Source organism: Dromiciops gliroides, chromosome 4 (genome assembly GCF_019393635.1).
Source record: "Dromiciops gliroides isolate mDroGli1 chromosome 4, mDroGli1.pri, whole genome shotgun sequence".
In the NCBI taxonomy this organism is placed as follows: domain Eukaryota; kingdom Metazoa; phylum Chordata; class Mammalia; order Microbiotheria; family Microbiotheriidae; genus Dromiciops; species Dromiciops gliroides.
In genome coordinates this window covers 35201928-35220617 of record NC_057864.1, presented here as the reverse complement: position 1 = coordinate 35220617, position 18690 = coordinate 35201928, and the positions used below count along the sequence as shown (strand labels likewise).

Genomic DNA, 18690 nt, shown 5'->3' with positions numbered 1-18690 from the left:
CTCATCTAGGATCAGCCAGAAGGTCTATAGCCACGTCCTAACTTCTCTTTAAAGATTGAGCTACCTCACTCTGGCCTCAGAGTTAGATAGAGTTAAGTGATTTCTCCTCTCCAGTTTAAAGAGATGAGATTTTTACACATCTCCTCCACTAACACTAGAGAGGAGACAGTTCCGATAATATATTCCACTGGTTTGAAGTACTGAAGGAATTTGGTCCCAGAATTCCCAAAGTATCTCTGCTTCTCTCTTGCTTTCTCTGTCACCTCATCAGTCAACCATTAAACCGAGGTTAGTCGCATAAATCACTGATTTCGAGACTCCAATCAGTTTGTGGAGGGAGCCCTGGAGTTCTTGGACTTAAGGACCTGTAGAAATGCCTGTTTTCAGTTAAGGCCTCCTTGCTGACTGTTGTCATTCTCTTAATTTGGAACTTTTCTGACTACTGTGTAATGATTGCTGTTAACCAGATGTTGTTTGATAGCTCAGTAATAACAAATTGAGGATACTTATTCTAGCCCGACTCACATTCATGCTTTTGATGTGGAGCAGATGTGGGGCGGTCAGCTTAATATGGCCTTATCATGAAGATGCAGTTTGACACTGGCCTTTCTCTTTTTTGTTGTACCACTTACCATATGGTAAAGCATGGGCCGGGGGGAGCAGCTGCACTGTCTTTAGATTGGAGGTTTGAGGCCTTGAAGTTTGCAGTGAAGATGAACTTTCCTGCTCAAATTCCCCTTCCTGTATGTGATTGCTCTATGAACCATTTTCTCTTTGGGGCTTTTCATAAAAGCTGTTCTTCAGCATTTCCTGTGCAGTGTTGGTCTGACCCGGCCTGGCCCAGATTGCTTGTGCTAAGCTGTCATTTAGAGGTTTTGGATTTGCTCATGTTTTTTTTTTTTAAAGCACTTGGAGGAAATGGGTTAATATGCAAAAATCTGGTTTTGTGTACTTCTAGCCATCAGATTTTCTGCTGATGAGGTTGAAGCCAGCTTTCTACATAAAAAAGAGAGTGAGCTGGAAATCAAGTATTGCAGGTTACCTTAAGAAAAAGAGGATTTGCTTGTGAGTTTGTTTGGCCCTCATTGTTAGACGTGGCAAAGCCAGAGCAGAGCCCTCTTCCGAGCCCCCGAAGCATACCAGAGAGGGGTGGCTTGTGGATAAGTTGTTAACAAGTTATAATTTTTGGTTTTGCAATGAAAGCATCTTAGGAGGCAGATTTAAGGAAAATAAAGACTTTTGGCTAAGTCCCTGAGATACTCAGACTTGTCAGAAGCCAGAAGTGTGATCACACAACCCCTAAATATTTTCCTTGCCGTCTTGGTCCAGGTTCTATCTCTTACTGGAAGCCTTTCCTTTTCCCCCAGTTGGTAGTGGGCTCTCCCTCTTCAGATCACCTCATATTTACTTCTCCACAGAGTGGACTAGAAACATCTTGAGGACAGGTACTGTTTTACTTTTGTATCTTTATCTCCATTACTTAGCGTGGTGGCTTGTTCATTTGGGGGTGTGGTTGGAAAGGAGAGTCCAGACCTATCGTTTCATCTATGTATATTTATACAGACAACCAAAGGTCTAGAATGTATTGTCTCTGGTTGCCTAACTTACCTCTCATCACTAACTGCTTTGTGTAGTTAAATAAAATGTGTTAGGCTCTAAAGCTCATCCTCTGCCAGCTCACTGAAAGCATCCTTGGATGGTGGGGAGGCATGATAAGGTACCTCAGCCTGATGCAACATGGCTTTGATTTTTTTTTTTTTGTCAGTCTCCATATTTGGACACAATGTAGAGATGATGAGTATTTGGTATGGTGGCACCTGTTAGAAATATTCCATCTTTAGCATCCATTTTTTTGTCCGGGTGATTATATAGGTAACTGTTTGGTCTACGGCATCATTCCTGCTTTGGTATAAAATACTGGTTGAGGAGCTGCTCAGTGTGCTTTTTAGTGGAGCCACATAACTGAGTAACATCTACCTTAAGTCACTAATACAATGTTTGGGTCTGACTGCCTCTTCGACTTGAAGGTCCTGCTCCGTTCTGTTGAATAATGGATTTAAGGTTGACAGAAATATAGCAAGCCGTTTACACAATCTCTGAAAGAAGACACATTGTAAATCACTTGTTCCTGATATTGTGTTGGTGTCAGTTCTCCATGTGGGCATCAAATACTCTAACATTTTCATTTATTTTTTTTTTTACTTGCTAAAACAGTGATTCTCATCTTTTATAAGAATTGTGTCCTTACCTTTACTTAAGTTATTGATTAAAAAAATTGTTACACAGCTTAGTTCCAAGCAAAGATCCCTGAACCACTCTATAGATGTTTTAGGGGCAGTGAACCATTAACTGCTTCTTAGAGTCTTGCCATATAACCAGATTGAATCCATTTAATTGTACTAATTAATCCACATTTCTCCATTTTTTTTCCCCAATGAGAACAGTATGAGGTAGATTAATCAAGCACTGCTAAAACCTAGGTAGACCTATTCTATAGCATTCCCTGAAGTACCACTTTAATAACTGATAAAAGGACATTTTCCCTTTTTGGGGGGTGGGGGAAGGCAATGAGGGTTGTGACTTACCTAGGGTCACACAGCTAGTGAGTGTCAAGTATCTGAAGCCGGATTTGAACTCAGGTCCTCCTGAATCCAGGGCCGGTGCTTTATCCACTGTGCCACCTGGCGGCCCCCTTCATTTAAATTTTTTTTAAGTTTCTTGATGCTTTTGCCTTTTGCCCTTCAGATGTGTTTTGCTATACTCTCTGTCTCTGCCTCTACATACCAGCAAATCCTCTTGTAACAAAGAAAAAAATAACCAAAATTTACTGATTAGACAACGTGTTTGACAGCATATGCAGATGGTATTCCATACCCATGATCCTCCACTTGTGCAGCAGGCCACAGAACAGTAATTATAAAAGAAGGATAGAAGGGTAGTGATTTGTCCCAGTTCCATTTTCATCTGACCTTCATCTTACAAGCTAAGAAGAGTCATTTTTCTATGCTGATAATAAACATTTACATAATGCTTCAAGGCTTGCAAAGCATTTTACAATTGTTATCTCATTTGATTTTTACAACAACCCTACAATTTTAGTCCTGTTTTACAAGTGAGGGATCTGATGCTGTGAGGTTGCCATGGTCATGGAATTTGAACCCATGTCTTTCTGAATCTGACTTCCTTTCCACCAGGAAACAGCAGCATCTAATGTCTAAGGACCTTGTCTTGCTAAAATACATCAGTTAGGGGGTAAAGTTAAGCAATTTCTAAATTGACAAGTCATTCCTTTAAGTCAATAGTCAAGGTTTAGAGTAAAAGACAGAATAGACTTAGAATAATATGCTTGAAGGTCAGTGTTTGAGAAAGGTGATTTGGAGCAGCTAGATGGTGCAGTGGATAGAGCACCGGCCCTGGAGTCAGGAGGACCTGAGTTCAAATCCGGCCTCAGACACTTAATACTTACTAGCTGTGTGACCCTGGGTAAGTCACTTAACCCCAATTGCCTCACTAAAAAAAAAAAAGAGAGAGAGAAAGAGGTGATTTGAAAAAGAATCACTAGTACCCACTTGATACAAGCTAAATAGACATATGTTCTTTCCCCAAAGAAGGAGAGGAGGCATGTGGATGGAAGCCACCAGAATATCTGACGAATATCGAAGAGTGAAACCCCGGACTCTAAAACTTTTTGTTTAGCCTTATCTGACCCAACTAAGGCTGCCTTTCTAAGAGACTCCAGCTCCCTCATCTACCCCAGTATAAAATTGCTCATCCCCCAATATCTGCCAAGCAGCTAGAATTAGCCAGCTGCCTAGATAGAGCTGGTAGCTTATACACACGAGACTTCCTTCCCCTAACCCAGGTCAGATGGAGGCCTTGTGGGGACAATGAGAGGGGGCACCCCCATCTTGTAGCCTTCAGAATTCCAGAAGGATGTTCTTTAAATTGGTCTGTAAGCCATCAGTGCCACTCTTGCTTGGATCAGCCTAGTCTGAGGTTGTCTGTGTTCCTTCATCCTGAGCATGATCCATTGCTGTGTGAAGCTACAAAGAGCTCTGTTGTTTTGGGGAAGTGTTCATCCTGCTGCCCTCCTCCTCCTCCACACGCACATATCTCTAGATGGTTACGGCCCCCTCTTCTCCCAGCTTTCCTTCCTTTCTGGGTGCTCCTTAGTCTCTTGAGTAATTCCTTCCCTTTGGTCTGTCCTTGACCTTCTCTACACTCCCTCTTCCTTGTCAATGTCCTGTACTCTGGGGCCTTGACTCTTTCATCTCTGATAACTTGCACACCTCTGTTTCACCTGGCCTCTTTCCCAGACTCGGTATCTGCTTTAACAGCTGCGTGCTTGATAGTTCCACCTACATACCCCAATAGCACCTCAAATTCACCAAGTCCAAAACTGAACCCATCTCTCCCCAAAACCGGCTTCCACCTGACTTTCCTATTTCTGTCAATACCACCACTGTCCTAGTCATCTATGCTTAAAATGTTGGTGTCATATCATTGATAAGTTACTAAGTTCTCTCCATCATGGCTGTGTGTTCTTTGACAGTGTATAAAGTCAGGACCTTCGGGGGCAGCTAGGTGGTGCAGTGGATAAGGCACTGGCCCTGAATTCGGGAGGACCTAAGTTCAAATCCAACCTCAGACACTTAACACTTAACTAGCTGTGTGACCCTGGGCAAGTCACTTAACCCTCATTGCCCTGTCCCCCCCCCCCCAAAAAAAGGTCAGGCTTTTCTCACCTCTCCTGTACTACTGCAGCTATCTCCTAACTGTTCTCTCTGTCTCCACTGTCTTCCCACCTCCAATCTGTTTCTTACATCTTTGCCAGATTCAGCTTGTCAACACGGGGATTCGAGTGCATCTCTTTGGTGCTCCAAAACTTTCACCATTGGCTACCCAATAGATTCACATGCTGAACCCAGTTCTCAGAGTTCCCTAGTACCTAGCCCTGGCCGGCCTGTTCAGCCCTCTCCGAACCACCCCTGGCTCCTTCTGTTGCCTGTGTACGTAGAATTAATGCCCCCTTCTTCCTCTTCTCACTCATTTCTGCCTGTTGAAATCCTAATCAACCTTCAGAGCCCAACTCTCTTCCCTGAAATCTTCCTTCGTTCTCTTCTTCCTCCTTCCATGTGGAAGAATACATCTTTCCCTTCTCAGAACTCCTGTTAAAGAGCTTTGCATCTCTTTTCTACACTTAGACACTTTATATACACTTGGTGTAATACACGTTTTTGTGTTTGCGTTTAGTGTGATATATGACACATTTTGTGTAGCAAGATTGAATACTCCTGGAGGGCAGTGCCCACGTGTCATTGTGCTTGTATTAGAGAGCGGTGTCAGGCACAGAGGGGCTTGGGAAATGTTTGAATGTATTTAAATCGAATAAAATACAACCGTGTTAGCCTCAGTGAGGAAGCAAGCTCTAAGTCCCTGGTCTGGGCACTCTGCTCCAGGGTTTCCTCTGCAGGTTGAGAAGTGAAAAGTGTATCAGACCTTCAGATAGTGACCACTGTCCAGGGTCAGTGCACACAGGCCTGCAGCCTTAATCCTGGAAATGTGGGAGAGTAGCAGGCAGCTAGGCCGGGCTAATGGCAAACAGCAAACTAACAAGGGAGACGTCGTGGGATTTTGCAGCTGGAAGAACCTTCCAGAGAGCTGGGCCAAACCCCTGAATTTATAGGTTGGAAACTAAACCACAGGCACACATCCACCCCACCCCCCCACCCCCAGGAGATGTGGCCAAGGTTGTCCGGGTAATCAGTGCCAAAGCTGGTCTGCCTGACCGAATAAAACACATTTCATTGATTAAAGAGGCCGGCTGGCATGGTTGCTGTGAGGTAGGGGGCAAGGACAGAGAGGAAATTGTTTTCTCAGTGTTCTGAAAATGGGAGTTAAGGGAATTGTACACAAGGCAGTTATTGCAATGAAAAAGGGAGCATTACATTTGGAGTCAGAGGACCTTTTAGGTCTAAAAAAGCAAATGGAGAACTCAGGAAAAAGGGCACCAAGGGCCTGAGTGCAAATCCCTACCTAGGTCACTTCAGGCAGGTCTTTGAACTTCTGAAGCTCAGCTGCATCAGCTGTCAGAAGGAGGGTATTGGACTGGATGTCCTCCGAGCCCTTCTAACTCTAAATCAGTGATTGATGATTTGCAAGTAATTGTGGGGGATGTTTCCTCCACCTGAAATTCTGTATTGTATCTCCCAGTACTTCAGGCCCCCTTCCTTGTATCTGTGCCCCACTGAAAATGAGAGATGCTCACCACGATCTGAGGCTGCTGGGCCAAAAGCACACAGGGCCCAGGCTCTAAAAGTCCTGCCCCAGTAACCAGAGGCTATTGGTGTTCATTAAAAACAGGGAATTCCAGACCTTGAAAAAAGTCAGTACTTAATGCTAACTTTTTGGGTTTTTTTTGGTTTGGGTTTGTTTGGGGTTCCCCCTTCCTCCCCGGCAATGAGGGCTAAGTGACTTGCCCAAGGTCACGCAGCTAGTAATTGTCAAGTGTCTGAGACCGGATTTGAACTCAGGTCCTCCTGAATCCAGGTCTGGTGCTTTATCTACTTCACCACCCAGCTGTCCGCCTTAATGCAAACTTTGACCTTAAGTCTTGGAGGGACATTTTAGACACACCCTAAACAGCTACTGAATGAACACCTACCTGGCACTTGAGCAAAGTGGAAAAGAGCATGCATGGCCTGAGTTCCAGTCAGACGTTTGTAGGGAAGTCACAGAGCCTTGAAGGGCCCCGAGCGACCCCCTACAATGCACATTGCCTAGCAGATGCTGACCACTGGTAGGGGAAGTTCTACCCTGGGTGCTTCCTGTGTCAATGAGAGCACAGGTACAGGAGGAAGAATGTAATAAGTTAATGTCTAAATGTGTGTAGGCACAGCGACTGAATTCATAGTAAAGCAGCTTTCTTTGTCCTCCAAAGATCTGTAAGCAATTCAACCCAGCAAACATATCTTAAGTGCCTAAATGTACAAGAGTCTGGAGATACAAAGACCAAACTAAAAACCAGTCCCTGGCCTCAGGAAGCTTCTGTTCTGTTGGTCCAGGGGCAGGGAGTGGCTAGGAGGGAAATAGGGAATCTGTGGTGTACACAGGTTAGTGTAATCTCAGATAGGGAGTAATTCAGGGTGAGAGAGAATTCAGTGGTGCACTGGGAATACAGACCCCCCCCCCACACACACACATACACTTGAATATTCTGGGACATATATATATTCACACACATATGCTCATACATACATGTATACTTACCATTATTTCAAAGCTAAAAACAAAACCAAAAAACCCCAAGGACTTTTACTTTACAGGAAATCCAACAATATGTTTTAATCTGCATTTTGATAAATGTTGAGGCTCCCCCTCCACCCTGGCCAAATGAGATTGGACTAATACCACCTTTAGTGGCCTCTATCAGAGGCTATCAATGCTGTATGTTTAAGAGAGGTTATAAGATCTTAAAGCAACTGTTTAACTGCCAGTCTGTGAGGAATCATCTGTGCAGATCCTGTTTTCCTGTCATGTCTGGAGAGAGGTGCAGAGAAGAGAAAGAAGTCTTCCTCCTTAAAGAACTGTTTTAACCCTTATCTTGAATAAAGAATGAGGATAATTCTTGAAGAGAGACTTTTATTTGCTATCTTGAGATAACTGAATGATGGGACTGTGTCATATGAATGAGAAGAGTTGTGATGGTCAGAGGTGACCATGGCTGTGATCTTTCTGGAAGCTTTGTCATTGTAAATAGTTTGTTATTATTGGTTACCTTGTTGATAAATTATATCCTGATAACTTTAGATAAGCCTAAGAGATTTGATACATAATTAGCAAGAGCTGTGTGCTAGGCACTGTGGGAAACAATAGGCAGCTAGGTGGTACCATAGTGCCCAAAGCACAGGGCCTAGAATCAGGAAGACCTGGATTCAAATCTGGCCTCAGACGTCCCTACCTGTGTGACCCTAGGCAAGTCCCTTACCTGCTATGTGTCTCAGTTTCCTCATCTATAGAATGAGGATAATAATAGCACTCACCTCCCAGAATTGTTAGGAGGATCAAATGTGATGATATTTGTAAACACCTTATATAAAGACCCGGTAAGGACATTACATTCTCATAAGGGAGACCACGAGTAAATAGGTGCCTACAGGAAATACACAGAGGACCTGGAAAGTAATCTTAGAAGGAAGGGCTTTGGGAGCTGGCAATGATAGACCAGGAAAGGCTTCCTTTAGAAGGTGGCATTTGAGCTGAGTCTCAAAGGATGCTGAGAAATGTGGATGAGCAAGGAAAGAGAAATTGCTTTTGAGAAAGCTTCTGGCCCAGTGGATAAAACACCGGCCCTGGATTCAGAAGGACCTGAGTTCAAATCTGGCTTCAGACACTTGACACTTACTAGCTATGTGACCCTGGGCAAGTTACTTAACCCTCATTGCCCTGAGGGGGGAAAAAAGAGAAATTAGGAAGAAGTTTCTCTGGTTTATTAAATAAGTCATATTTAACAAACTAGAACAGGGATTCCAAGATGGTTAATTGAGAGAGAAATTGCAGTTTTATTAATTAGTGAGAAAATATAAACATACACCTAGACTATCCTAGAACACAAGTAATGAGAAGCAGGGAGTCAAGTAGTAGGTTTGGCTCACATCTGTTAAGTACTGACTAGGGGCCAGGTACCCAATTAGCCCCTGAGAATACAAATTCAGTGAATGAGACAATCCCTATTTTCAAGGAGTAGGGATTACATTCTAAGAGGGTGGAGGGAAACAGCAAAGATTTTAAAAAATAAGTATATTCAGAGCAAAATAGGAAAAGAATAAATACAAAGTAGTTAAATACAAGGTAGATTCAGAAAAGGGGTGCTAGCAGGTGGGAGATCAGGGAGGACTTCCTGCATAGGGTGCTCCAGATGCTGTGTCTCAAAGGGAGAGACTGGTAAGGAAGAAAGGAGTACGTTCTGTGTATCGGGAGCAGCCTGTGCAACATCCCAGAGGCCAGAGATGGAGAATGTGAGAAGAGGTAAGAAATTGTCCAAAGAAGCTGAAAAGACAGGTTGGAGCCAGGTTGTACAAGTCTTTAAAAACTGAACAAGGAAGATTATGTTTTATCCTAGGAGCAAATGGGGAGTTTGTTGTGTAAGGGAGCAAATGACATGGTCAGATCTGTGCTTAAGGAAAATCACTTTAGCAGTTTGGCGTATGAACTGGCATGGGGAAAAACTCAAGGTAGGGAAAGCAATTGGGAAGCAGTTGTAGTAGTTGCTACGTGAAGAGAACCTATGCCAATGTGAGTAGAGAGAAGTTGGACGCCAGAGGTTTTGTGAACTTAGAAACAAGATTTGGCAACTGATTGGACGTGTGGGGTGAGGCAGAATGGGAAATGGGGTGGAGGAGATAATGCCAAGGTTATCAGTCTGGGAGAGAGGGGGGTGTTTGGGAAGAAAGAGAGTAAGTTCTGCTTTAGATATGTTAAGTTTGATGTGTCTGTGAGACACCTATTGTGAAACATCCAGCAGGCAATTGGTGATGCGTCACTAAAGCTTAAAGAAGACCGGGCCTGGATACAGTCATCTGTATAGACCTGATAATCCATTCCATGGGAGCTGATGAAAGAGTGGAGGGACAGATAAGAGGATCTAAGACACAACCTTAGGGACCCTCTGCAGTTGGAGGATGTGAGATCCACCGTGACCCAACAAAGGAGACTGAGAAGGAATTTGAGAGGGTGAAGGAGAACCAAGACAGAGTAGTAGAGGGTGGGCAGCAGACAGACACATGGAACCAGACCAGTATCTTTGCCAAGAAAACTCCAAGTAGGACCACAAAGGGTCTGACACAAGTGAAATGACTAAACAACAAATAGGTTGAGAAATGTAAGAACCAAGAGACCGTTCAATTGGGCAATATAGTAATGGTTGGTAACTCTGGACAAAGCAACTTCAGTTGAATGATGAGGTTGGAGTCCAGCTTGAAAAGTGAGAGGGACATTCAGTGTAGACAACTTGTTCTAGAAATTCAGCTGGGAAGGAGAGGCAAGAGATGACTACAGTGTGAGAGAAAATCAGGATCTAGTGAAGATTTTTTAAGGATGGAGGAGACTTAGGTATGGTTGAAGGCAGTAGGGAAGGAAACAATAGACAGAAACTTCCAGGTGAGTGTAGTTGATTGTCCTTCCCTCATCCCATAGCCCTGCTGCAGGTATAAAAAGGGGTGAGTGGAAGAACCTAGGAAATTCAGGGTGTTGATAGAGGCTTGTAAAGCCTGATGTTTGAGTTATTTTGGCTCTGTGCGTAATAGAAGCCAACTATAAATTGCACAGTAAAGCCTAAGTCCTTCCTTGCTAATGTAACAGCTCAAAACCTCAGATTTCCACATAGGTGTCATCTTGTTGATAGAGCCTTTCTGACTTGACAGTGCTGAATGTATTCTCCATTTTCTGCCAGGTGATTTGGCAAAATGTGCTCATGATCCTAGTCATTTAGTGGCTCCTAAGACTAGTGGTATTGGGTTTTTTAAAATGTTATCTGTGTTTGGTTGTATTTTTATTTATGTTGTGAAAAATTTCCCAATTACATTTTTCTTTTCTTTCTTAGTATTTTCCTCTTTTTAAAAATTACATGTCAAGATAGTTTTCAACATTCATTTTTGTAAGATTTTGAGTTCCAAATTTTTCTCCCACCCCCCTACCAAAGTCAGCAAGCACTTGGATATAGGTTATACCTTCCATTCATGTTAAACATAAGAATGTGGTTCTGATGAGTAAAGACAAATGCTCTTTGGATGTAGCTCAGTGAGGACTGGTTGGCTTTGAACCTAAGCTTCTCAAACAGCTGGGATTTCTTGAGCTGCTTGCAATTTGCCCTTTGTTTGAAAGCCCTAAAAGCCAAGACTTCAAGAGAAAATGGAGGGAAATGAAAATCTCATTCAATGATGAACAACTTTTCTGGAGCAAACATTAGCAGTCCTGGCTCCTGGGGGCTGGAAGTGCCAAGGACTGATGACTGCATGCAGATTTCTTCAGGCCCCACACTCCTGTTGCCATCTCCAGGCACATTCACACAACTCCTATCAGCCCTTCTTCTGGCCTGCCTCCTGGCCACTTGCCACCACCATATTTGGAGTCCTCAGGGTCTCTAAAGCGATTTTGAAACATTGGCCCTCTGTACTTGTGCTCGTCCAAGAGCTTGGTCCTCAAAGTGTCTGTCTTCTGAGATGGGTTACCTGCTGCTGCTCCAAGCTGCTCATACTCCAGGACGAAGACCTCGGCATACCAGCAGGCAATAAGGATTTTTAGCAGGTTTCTTTGGAAATGTACACACCATTCCATTGTGCAATAACTGGCTGAGGCTTAGAGCCCAGCAGCTGATGTAAGCGAGGTTCTATCATTTTCTCACACCTTGCATGTTCAGATTTCATTTGAAGCCACACAGAATTAAATTATTTGTCATCATTTTAGCCTGGCAGGACTAGTTTTCTGTGGAAGCTAATGCACCTTAACACCATCTGCAGACTGAATTTTGATTTGGGCTTTGTACGTTTGCTACGAGGAGCTGTTGGAGAAAGCGTTGCAATACTGTCTACTTGCTAAGAGGCTTCGTAGATGGAGGGCTCACCTGGGGGCCGGGAAAAACTGGGGTTCAAGTCTTGTCCCTGCCTCACCCTGGTGAGCAAGCCACGTGTGCTCCTTGGGACGGCTTTTACTGACTGGGAAGAGGCCCCCATAGTGGGGAAACCACACATCCAGACATTTTCTTCTCACTTGTGTATGTGTGTGTATCTATGCTGTGTATATGTTTATGTCTACAGACACAGACACAGACACACACAAAGACACGCATACCCAGCTGGAACAAGTGAAGTTTTTTAAAACTAGCAGCCAACCTTTCAAGAGGCAGGTACCAATTGAATTTTAAATTTGCCCTAATCTTACCATGAAGTAATTGTCATTCAAAATGAAACAAAGATGGGGCACCTAGGTGGTGCAGTGGATAAAGCACCAGCCCTGGATTCCGGAGGACCTGAGTTCAAATCTGATCTCAGACACTTGACACTTACTAACTGTGTGACCCTGGGCAAGTCACTTAACCCTCATTGCCCTGCCAAAAAGAAACAAAGAGCATCAGCCCTGGATTCAGGAGGACCTGAGTTCAAATCCAGCCTCAGACACTTAACACTTACTAGCTGTGTGACCCTGGGCAAGTCACTTAACCCCAATTGCCTCACCAAAAAAAAGAAAAGAAAAGAAACAGACATTTGTAAACCAAAAATCCATCCATTCCATTGGTCATTCAACTTGTCTGAATTCTTTAGTGCCTTCATTTATCTTGTATATAAATAGCTTCTTTGTACCAGAGTCGTTTTATGTTGTCTCCTCATCAGGCCATGAGCTCCTTAAAAGCAGAGGTTATTTTTGTGTGTTGTTGTGCCTTTCTTTGTATGTGTTGGTACCTGACAACTGGTAGGTGTTTAGTAATTGCTTGTTGGCTTACATTTACTCAGAGTATATTTGTTGAACCATTTTGGGGGGAAAGGCCGCCGTACATCAGGGATTCAGGAGTTACTTTCTCATTCCCCCCTCCCCCTATGGAGGGTGGGGGTGGAATGGAAGGAGAGGTGGAGGAAGACTGGCAGCTAGGGGACCCCAAGCCACAGCTTCATCCTCACCTTTGAAAACGCCTCAGAGCATTTAGATCCCACTGCTGCCTGGCAGTAGAGCCCTCGGGGATCTGTGATTGACAGACCAGGGACCCTTGCCTGGCAGATGGGGGTTCTAAAAGCCTTTGGGGAATACCTACAGACAGAACTGGTTATGTGGTTGGAAACTTGAGTCTGATATTGTTTCCCTTCTGCTCTCCCCGGCTGCTTGAACAGAAAGCCCAGAGAATGGCAGGGACAGGAGGGGTAGGTAGAGGGACAGAGAATGCAGGAGAGTGTGGAGCAGGGACTTTTCATTTAAAACTGTGCTTGTCACATGGTCAGCTTTTAGCTCGGGTTTTCTGAGTGCACTTTCATAGAAAGACAAGAATACGGGGATTTCCTTCAGAGTCACTAATGCAGGCTGTGCTCAGCCTGCCCATCAGCATTATTGATGTACAGCTTCTGAAAGTTCGGCTATTCATATTTGATGTGCCCAGTGGCAGTGGCTGAAGTTAAGTAATCATTTACAAGGGTTTTGTGGGAAACACATCAGTATTTGGAAAATCTCAGATCAGATCAAGTCCGCTCCAGAGACGCTTTCCAGGAACGTGATTTGCAAAGGCTGTTTGAAGCCTGCTGTCCACAAAGCTAATGAAAATGATGTTCTTTTGTCCTTTAATCTCCCCGGTAATTAAATAGCTGTTCTATTAGGTAGACAGCGGGGTTGCTGGTTTTCTTCTGTTCCTAGAGCCCCTTCCTCCTTCCAGTTGGTTTGTAGTCGTAAGCTGATTTGGGCAGCCTGCCATCATCCCTTCTTTCTCGAGATTCTTTCTCCACCTTCATCAGTGCTACAGATGTTTAAAATAGAAGCTTCTAGGTAATCCTCACCAAATCCCATTGAGCACATCCAGAACAGGTGCTAACGGTCTCAGCTTACACAAGAACAGGCTGGGCCTGGGAGCCTGCAATGGCAGGGAAGAAACAGGAGCCCATCCAGAGCCAGGCCTCCCCTGCTCTTCTTGCAGGTTGTCGCAGAGGAGCCCGATGCAGAAGCATTCCCAGAGAAATGCCGTGTATACCCAGTTTATCACCACGTTACTGGAAGAGTTACATTTCAAGAATGAAGACCTTGAAAGGTTAACCAGGATATTTGCGGTGAACTGTTTACCTGAATGGTGAGTTGTCAAGCCCCGAGGCTCCCTTTGCCTCCTTACACACACACACACACACACACACACACACACACACACACACACACACACACACGAGTCCGAAACCTAAATGCAAATCCCCAAACGTCAGACCCAGAGATCACAGGTTTGTGCTTCCTCAGTCACTTTCTGTCCCCTCTTGTTCCTCTGCCCGATGCCCCTTTTCTCAGGGCCACAGCAGCACTACTCAGGAAGCCTCCCAGCCCTTGCCCCGCCAGATGTCAAAGTGGGGCCCAGGAGTACCGCTTACTCTCCCAACCCCTGCTTTCCCAGTTCCCAGCTGGGAAGTTTCCCACCAGGAAGTGGAAACTACCCTAACCTCAGAGCCAGCCATGCCCAAGAGAGAACATTCTCATCCCCAGCCCCTAAAGCCCGAAGGAAGGCACCCGCCCCCACCCCGGCAGGACTGAGGAGCCTCAGGCCCTCTGACAGGGCCCTCCCCTGTGAATGCACCACGCTTGTTACTGCAAGTTTCTCCCAAAATAGAAAATATCTTTTCATCCATTTCCAAGAGAAAATGTAAGATTCTCATACCTCAAGTACAGCCTATGAAATGTAGTGTTCTAGCAGAAAGCCTTGTTGGGGCTTTGTTGTTTTTGTGTGTGAGCCCAAGTCACAATAGAACAGGAGGAGGGCAGTCCTAGGCTTCATGGCACTGGTGACATAGTTCTGCTTAGCAAAGGTGAAGATCCACCTTAGATGAGAGTTTGAGGGAATTGGAGCCGCTCATGTCTGCAGCCTCCTAAGTAGTTGCTCTACTCTCTGACCTCAGGGACATACAGGAAGCTTCAAGTGCCCTGGGCCAGTTGGCCATGGTTAGCTCGCTTTCCCTCCTGCCCTTTCTGAACTCCGGTCTCATGCCCAACCTTTTCCCTTTGGTTCCTATTTCAGGGACTTGGTAACATTTGTCTTAAGTATTAACTATTTCTCTGCGTGTGCATTCTGCTATAACACCGAGCTTGCCTCATTTTAGACAAAAGAACTGCCAGTCAACATGGAAAACTTTCCGACGCCTTTCCTCTGGGCCCCTCCCCTTGCTTCACAGACACGTCCATGGAGAGGCAGCAGAAGAGGAACTTCACTTCCTTCTCCCAGATCGGGCACTTCATCATTTATGGAGATTCTGCAACTTTTATTTTCTTCATTGAAGTCTCAGCATCCACATCTGAGCCAGCGCCTGACTTGCCTGGGTCAGTTCCAGCCAGTGTAACGATTGGAATGACGTCGCCTGCTGGAGAATTACTGTAGGAAAGCTCTGCCATGAGGAGAAGGCGTCTGAGGGCAAGCCACGCAGTCAGGTGCTTGGCGTCAGGAAGTGACGTTTGCTCGTGGGTGCTGTCTATCAAAGCTGCCAGCCAATTAGCTTGGAGCTGTGTGTGCCTACGGACGCACGTGCGTGTGGGGGGGGGGTCCCAGCTTCACTGGAGGCATTGGGTCCTTTTGGTTCCTGACCTCACCATGGCAGCTCGGATGATGGGGTCTCTTAGAAATAGTTAGATTTTTACCTTTCTCTCTGATCCTAATGCTCTTTAATAAATACTTAGACTCTTAAATACTCTTGCTAAAGCTTATAATTTATTGGCAACCACTCATTAGATTTTAGATAGTGTAGCTAGAATTTTAGCCCCTTACACCAGCATGGCAGCTCACTGACAGGAGGTGGGAAAGCATCCCTCATCTGGGCTGCACTTACCAATTAATTGTCAAAGGGGGTTTTGACAGGAAGCTGCTTGGCACTGGCTCCATCACTCTCCTAGAAAATGAACGACTCACGAATTTACAGGTGACACGCAAACCCAAAGTCAAGCCTGAGGCCTGGTGATCTTTTCTTAGATTTCAGGAAACCTGAAATTCTCTGTCTTTAACTTTCAAGAAAATCATTTTCTAGAAACTAAGTTGTCTTTCAAATGGCATGTATCAGACATGACGCCAGACCTACAGGGAACCATCAGATTTTTGTTGTTTGTTCAGTTGTGTCCAGCTCTCGGTGACCTCATGGACAGGGTTTTCATGGTAAAGCTACTGCAATGGTTTGCCATTTCCTTCTCCAGTGGCTTAAGTCAGAGGTTCACAAAGCCAGTAAGTGTCTGAGGCCTGATTTGAACTTTGGCCTTTTTGCCTCCAGGCCCACAGTTCTATCCACTGAGCCACGTGGCTGCCCTTCTTACTGTCAGATTGCCCTAAGTAAATCTGGAGAGGCCAGACAGACAGTGGGGGGCTGAGGGGTTTGGGAAATGGGGCACCCCAGCAGTGGTAACCAACAGAACTTGTTTCCTGGCCCCCCGTTGGTTTCTGGAGGCCCTCTGGATAACCTGAAATTGACCAAAGGCAAGGAACCATCATGGAAATCAGCTTCCACCAGAAGGAGGCCTGGCCTGGGTTTGGGAGACCTGGGCTCTGGAACCTCAGAATCCTTGTCTGTAAAGGGGGCTGGTAGGACTCATTCAGGGAGTCTTAGCATAGCCTCCGACCCCCCAGGCCTCTAGATTCCAGCTTCAGGCCTTCTCTGTTCCCCAACTCTGAAATCCCTCTATTGATCCCAGTGTTTTAGCACTTCATCTGTCCCTGATCTGTACAAACCCTCACCTTGTTTTCTTTTCTCAGCAGGATCTTCAGTCTCTCCATCCTTCAGGTCTCTCACAGGCTGTGGCTGCCCCGCTCCCTTCTGGTGCTGCCCTGCTCCCTTCTGGTGCTGCCCTGCTCCCTCCTGGTTCTCCTCCTTCCTTTGCTGCATCTTCATCTTTGTTGTGCCCAGTGACTGTGCGTTCCCCAAGGGCCTGTTTTGGGTGGCCTTCTCTTCACCCTCTAAACTCTGTAGAATGGTGCTGTCATCTGCTCCCAAGCATTCAGAAATCATTTCTATACCAATGATTCGTGTGTGTGTGTGTGTGTGTGTGTGTACATATGTGTGTGTATACATTTATACATATGTGCCTATAAATACATATACACACATGCATACTAGTTTCTCTAGATAGATATACACACGCATTCACAAAAAAAGAGTGTGTTTGTGTGTGCGTGTGCGCGTGTATGTGAATGTGTGTGATAATGTGTGTATATCCAAACACCCTTAATTTCTCTTCCTAGTTTTAGTCTCTCATCAACTGACTTTTGGCTGTCTTGAAGTGGATGTGTCCCCTAATCATAAACTTAGCATGTCCCAAAGCAGACTTTAATATTTGCCTCCCAAAGCTTTCCTTCTTCCCAACTTCCCTATTACTGTCAGGGACACCACCATTCCCACAATCCCCCAGACTCACAACCTGGGTGTGTCCTCTACTCTCAGTTGCACTTATCCCATCTGTCCTCAGATCTTTGTTTCTAACTTCACAGCATCTCTCAAATATACCCCCTTCTCTCTGCTCATACACCACACCCTAGCATGGGCTCTCGTTACCATTTCCCTGCCTCAAGTCTGTCCCCACTCCATCCGTCCTCTGCCGGGTGATTTTTCTAAAGTTCAAGTGTGACCATCTCATTCCCTTACTCTGTGTACTTCAGTGGCTCCCTATTACCTCCAGGATCAAATATAAAATCTTCTGACATTCAAGATTTCACAGCCCGGCCCGTTGCCCCCTTTCCAGTCTTCTTAAACGTCACAACCTTATCACACTGACCCACTTGCTACTCCTAGCACACAGCACTCCCAGACATGTGCTTTTTCATTGTCTGACCCCTCTAAGGCCAGGAATTCTCTTCCTCCTCGCATCCACTTCCTGCCTGCCTTGTTCTTCAAGGCTCATATCCCACCTTCTGCCTTTCTTGGAACCTCCTGCTGATAGTGCTTTCCCTCTGAGAAGCAGCTCCACCCTGTATAGCTTGTACTTACAGGGTTTCCCTGTTAGAATGTAAGCTCCCTGAAGCCAAGGACAGTGATTGGGGGGGGGGGGGCATTTCTTTGTAACCCTAATGCTTAGAGCAGTCCCTGACACAGTAAGTGTTTAATAAATGCTTGTTGACTGACCGGCTAGTGTACTGACTACGACCCCAAAGTACACATAAAAATAGCATTTATAATACTTAGTGCAGGCCAGTTTATTAAATGAACTAATAAGGGAATGAAATAAAAAATTCCTTTTTGTCTGTATTTTTAAGCCACCATTGAAAAAAAAGCATGATTTACTTATTCCAACCCATTTAAGTATTGTGCTGCATTTAGAAAGAATATTGACAATGTAGTCAAAGGTTTTGCTGATGTTTTTAGTGACTAGTTAAAAAGAAAAAAGAATTTAAAAAAAGAAAGAAAGTCATACCTCCTCCCTAAAATCTGTGCTCTTCTGAAATTCTAGCTTGAGATACCTTTGGACCACTGGGAAGGATCAGATCCAACATTTTTGATGGGAAAGGGAACTTACAGACTTGCTCCTCATGGCTGGTAAAATGGAATTGCCTGGAGTCTCATAAATCTAATCAACAAGGACTTTTAAAAGGAAGGAAAGAAGGGCCAGCTAGGTGGTGCAGTGGATCGAGCACCGGCCCTGGATTCAGAAGAACCTGAGTTCAAATCCGGCCTCAGACACTTAACACTTACTGACTGTGTGACCCTGGGCAAGTCACTTAACCCCAATTGCCCTGCAAAAACAAAACAAAAAAAAGGGAAGGAAAGAGAAAAATTTGCCTGTTTGCCCATCTAGATATCCTAAAAAGTAGCCATGCCAGAGGAGAAACAGCAGGCCAGAGGACCAGTGACTCTTAGAAGGAAAAACTGAAGACCAAAACCACTAATGAGATCCATGGGCTCAGACATCTGGATACCTTTATACAAAGTATAGATAATGAGCAAGGTGGTTTGGAGAAGCTAAAGCAAACTGACGGCACACAGACATCCCTAA

The 18690-nt window shown here is 44.8% G+C and overlaps 1 protein-coding gene across 3 annotated transcripts in view; it reads left to right on the top strand.

The window, feature by feature from the left end:
• Positions 1-17782, top strand: part of RPAP2 (RNA polymerase II associated protein 2) — an 80399-nt gene extending 62617 nt beyond the window's left edge. Inside the window, exons 12-14 of one of the 3 annotated variants that reach the window (XR_006352821.1) lie at positions 13670-13819; positions 14901-15153; positions 16463-17782. Coding sequence is in view for 1 of the 3 variants with exons in the window: in XM_043964799.1 (XP_043820734.1) it covers positions 13670-13819; position 14829 (151 nt within the window). In the remaining 2 variants the exon portion in view is untranslated. Of the gene's footprint in view, positions 1-13669; positions 13820-14828; positions 15177-16462 lie in introns of those variants that run through there. The other 2 variants (XR_006352820.1, XM_043964799.1) reach the window with 2 other exon arrangements.
• Positions 17783-18690: the final 908 nt, after the last annotated feature.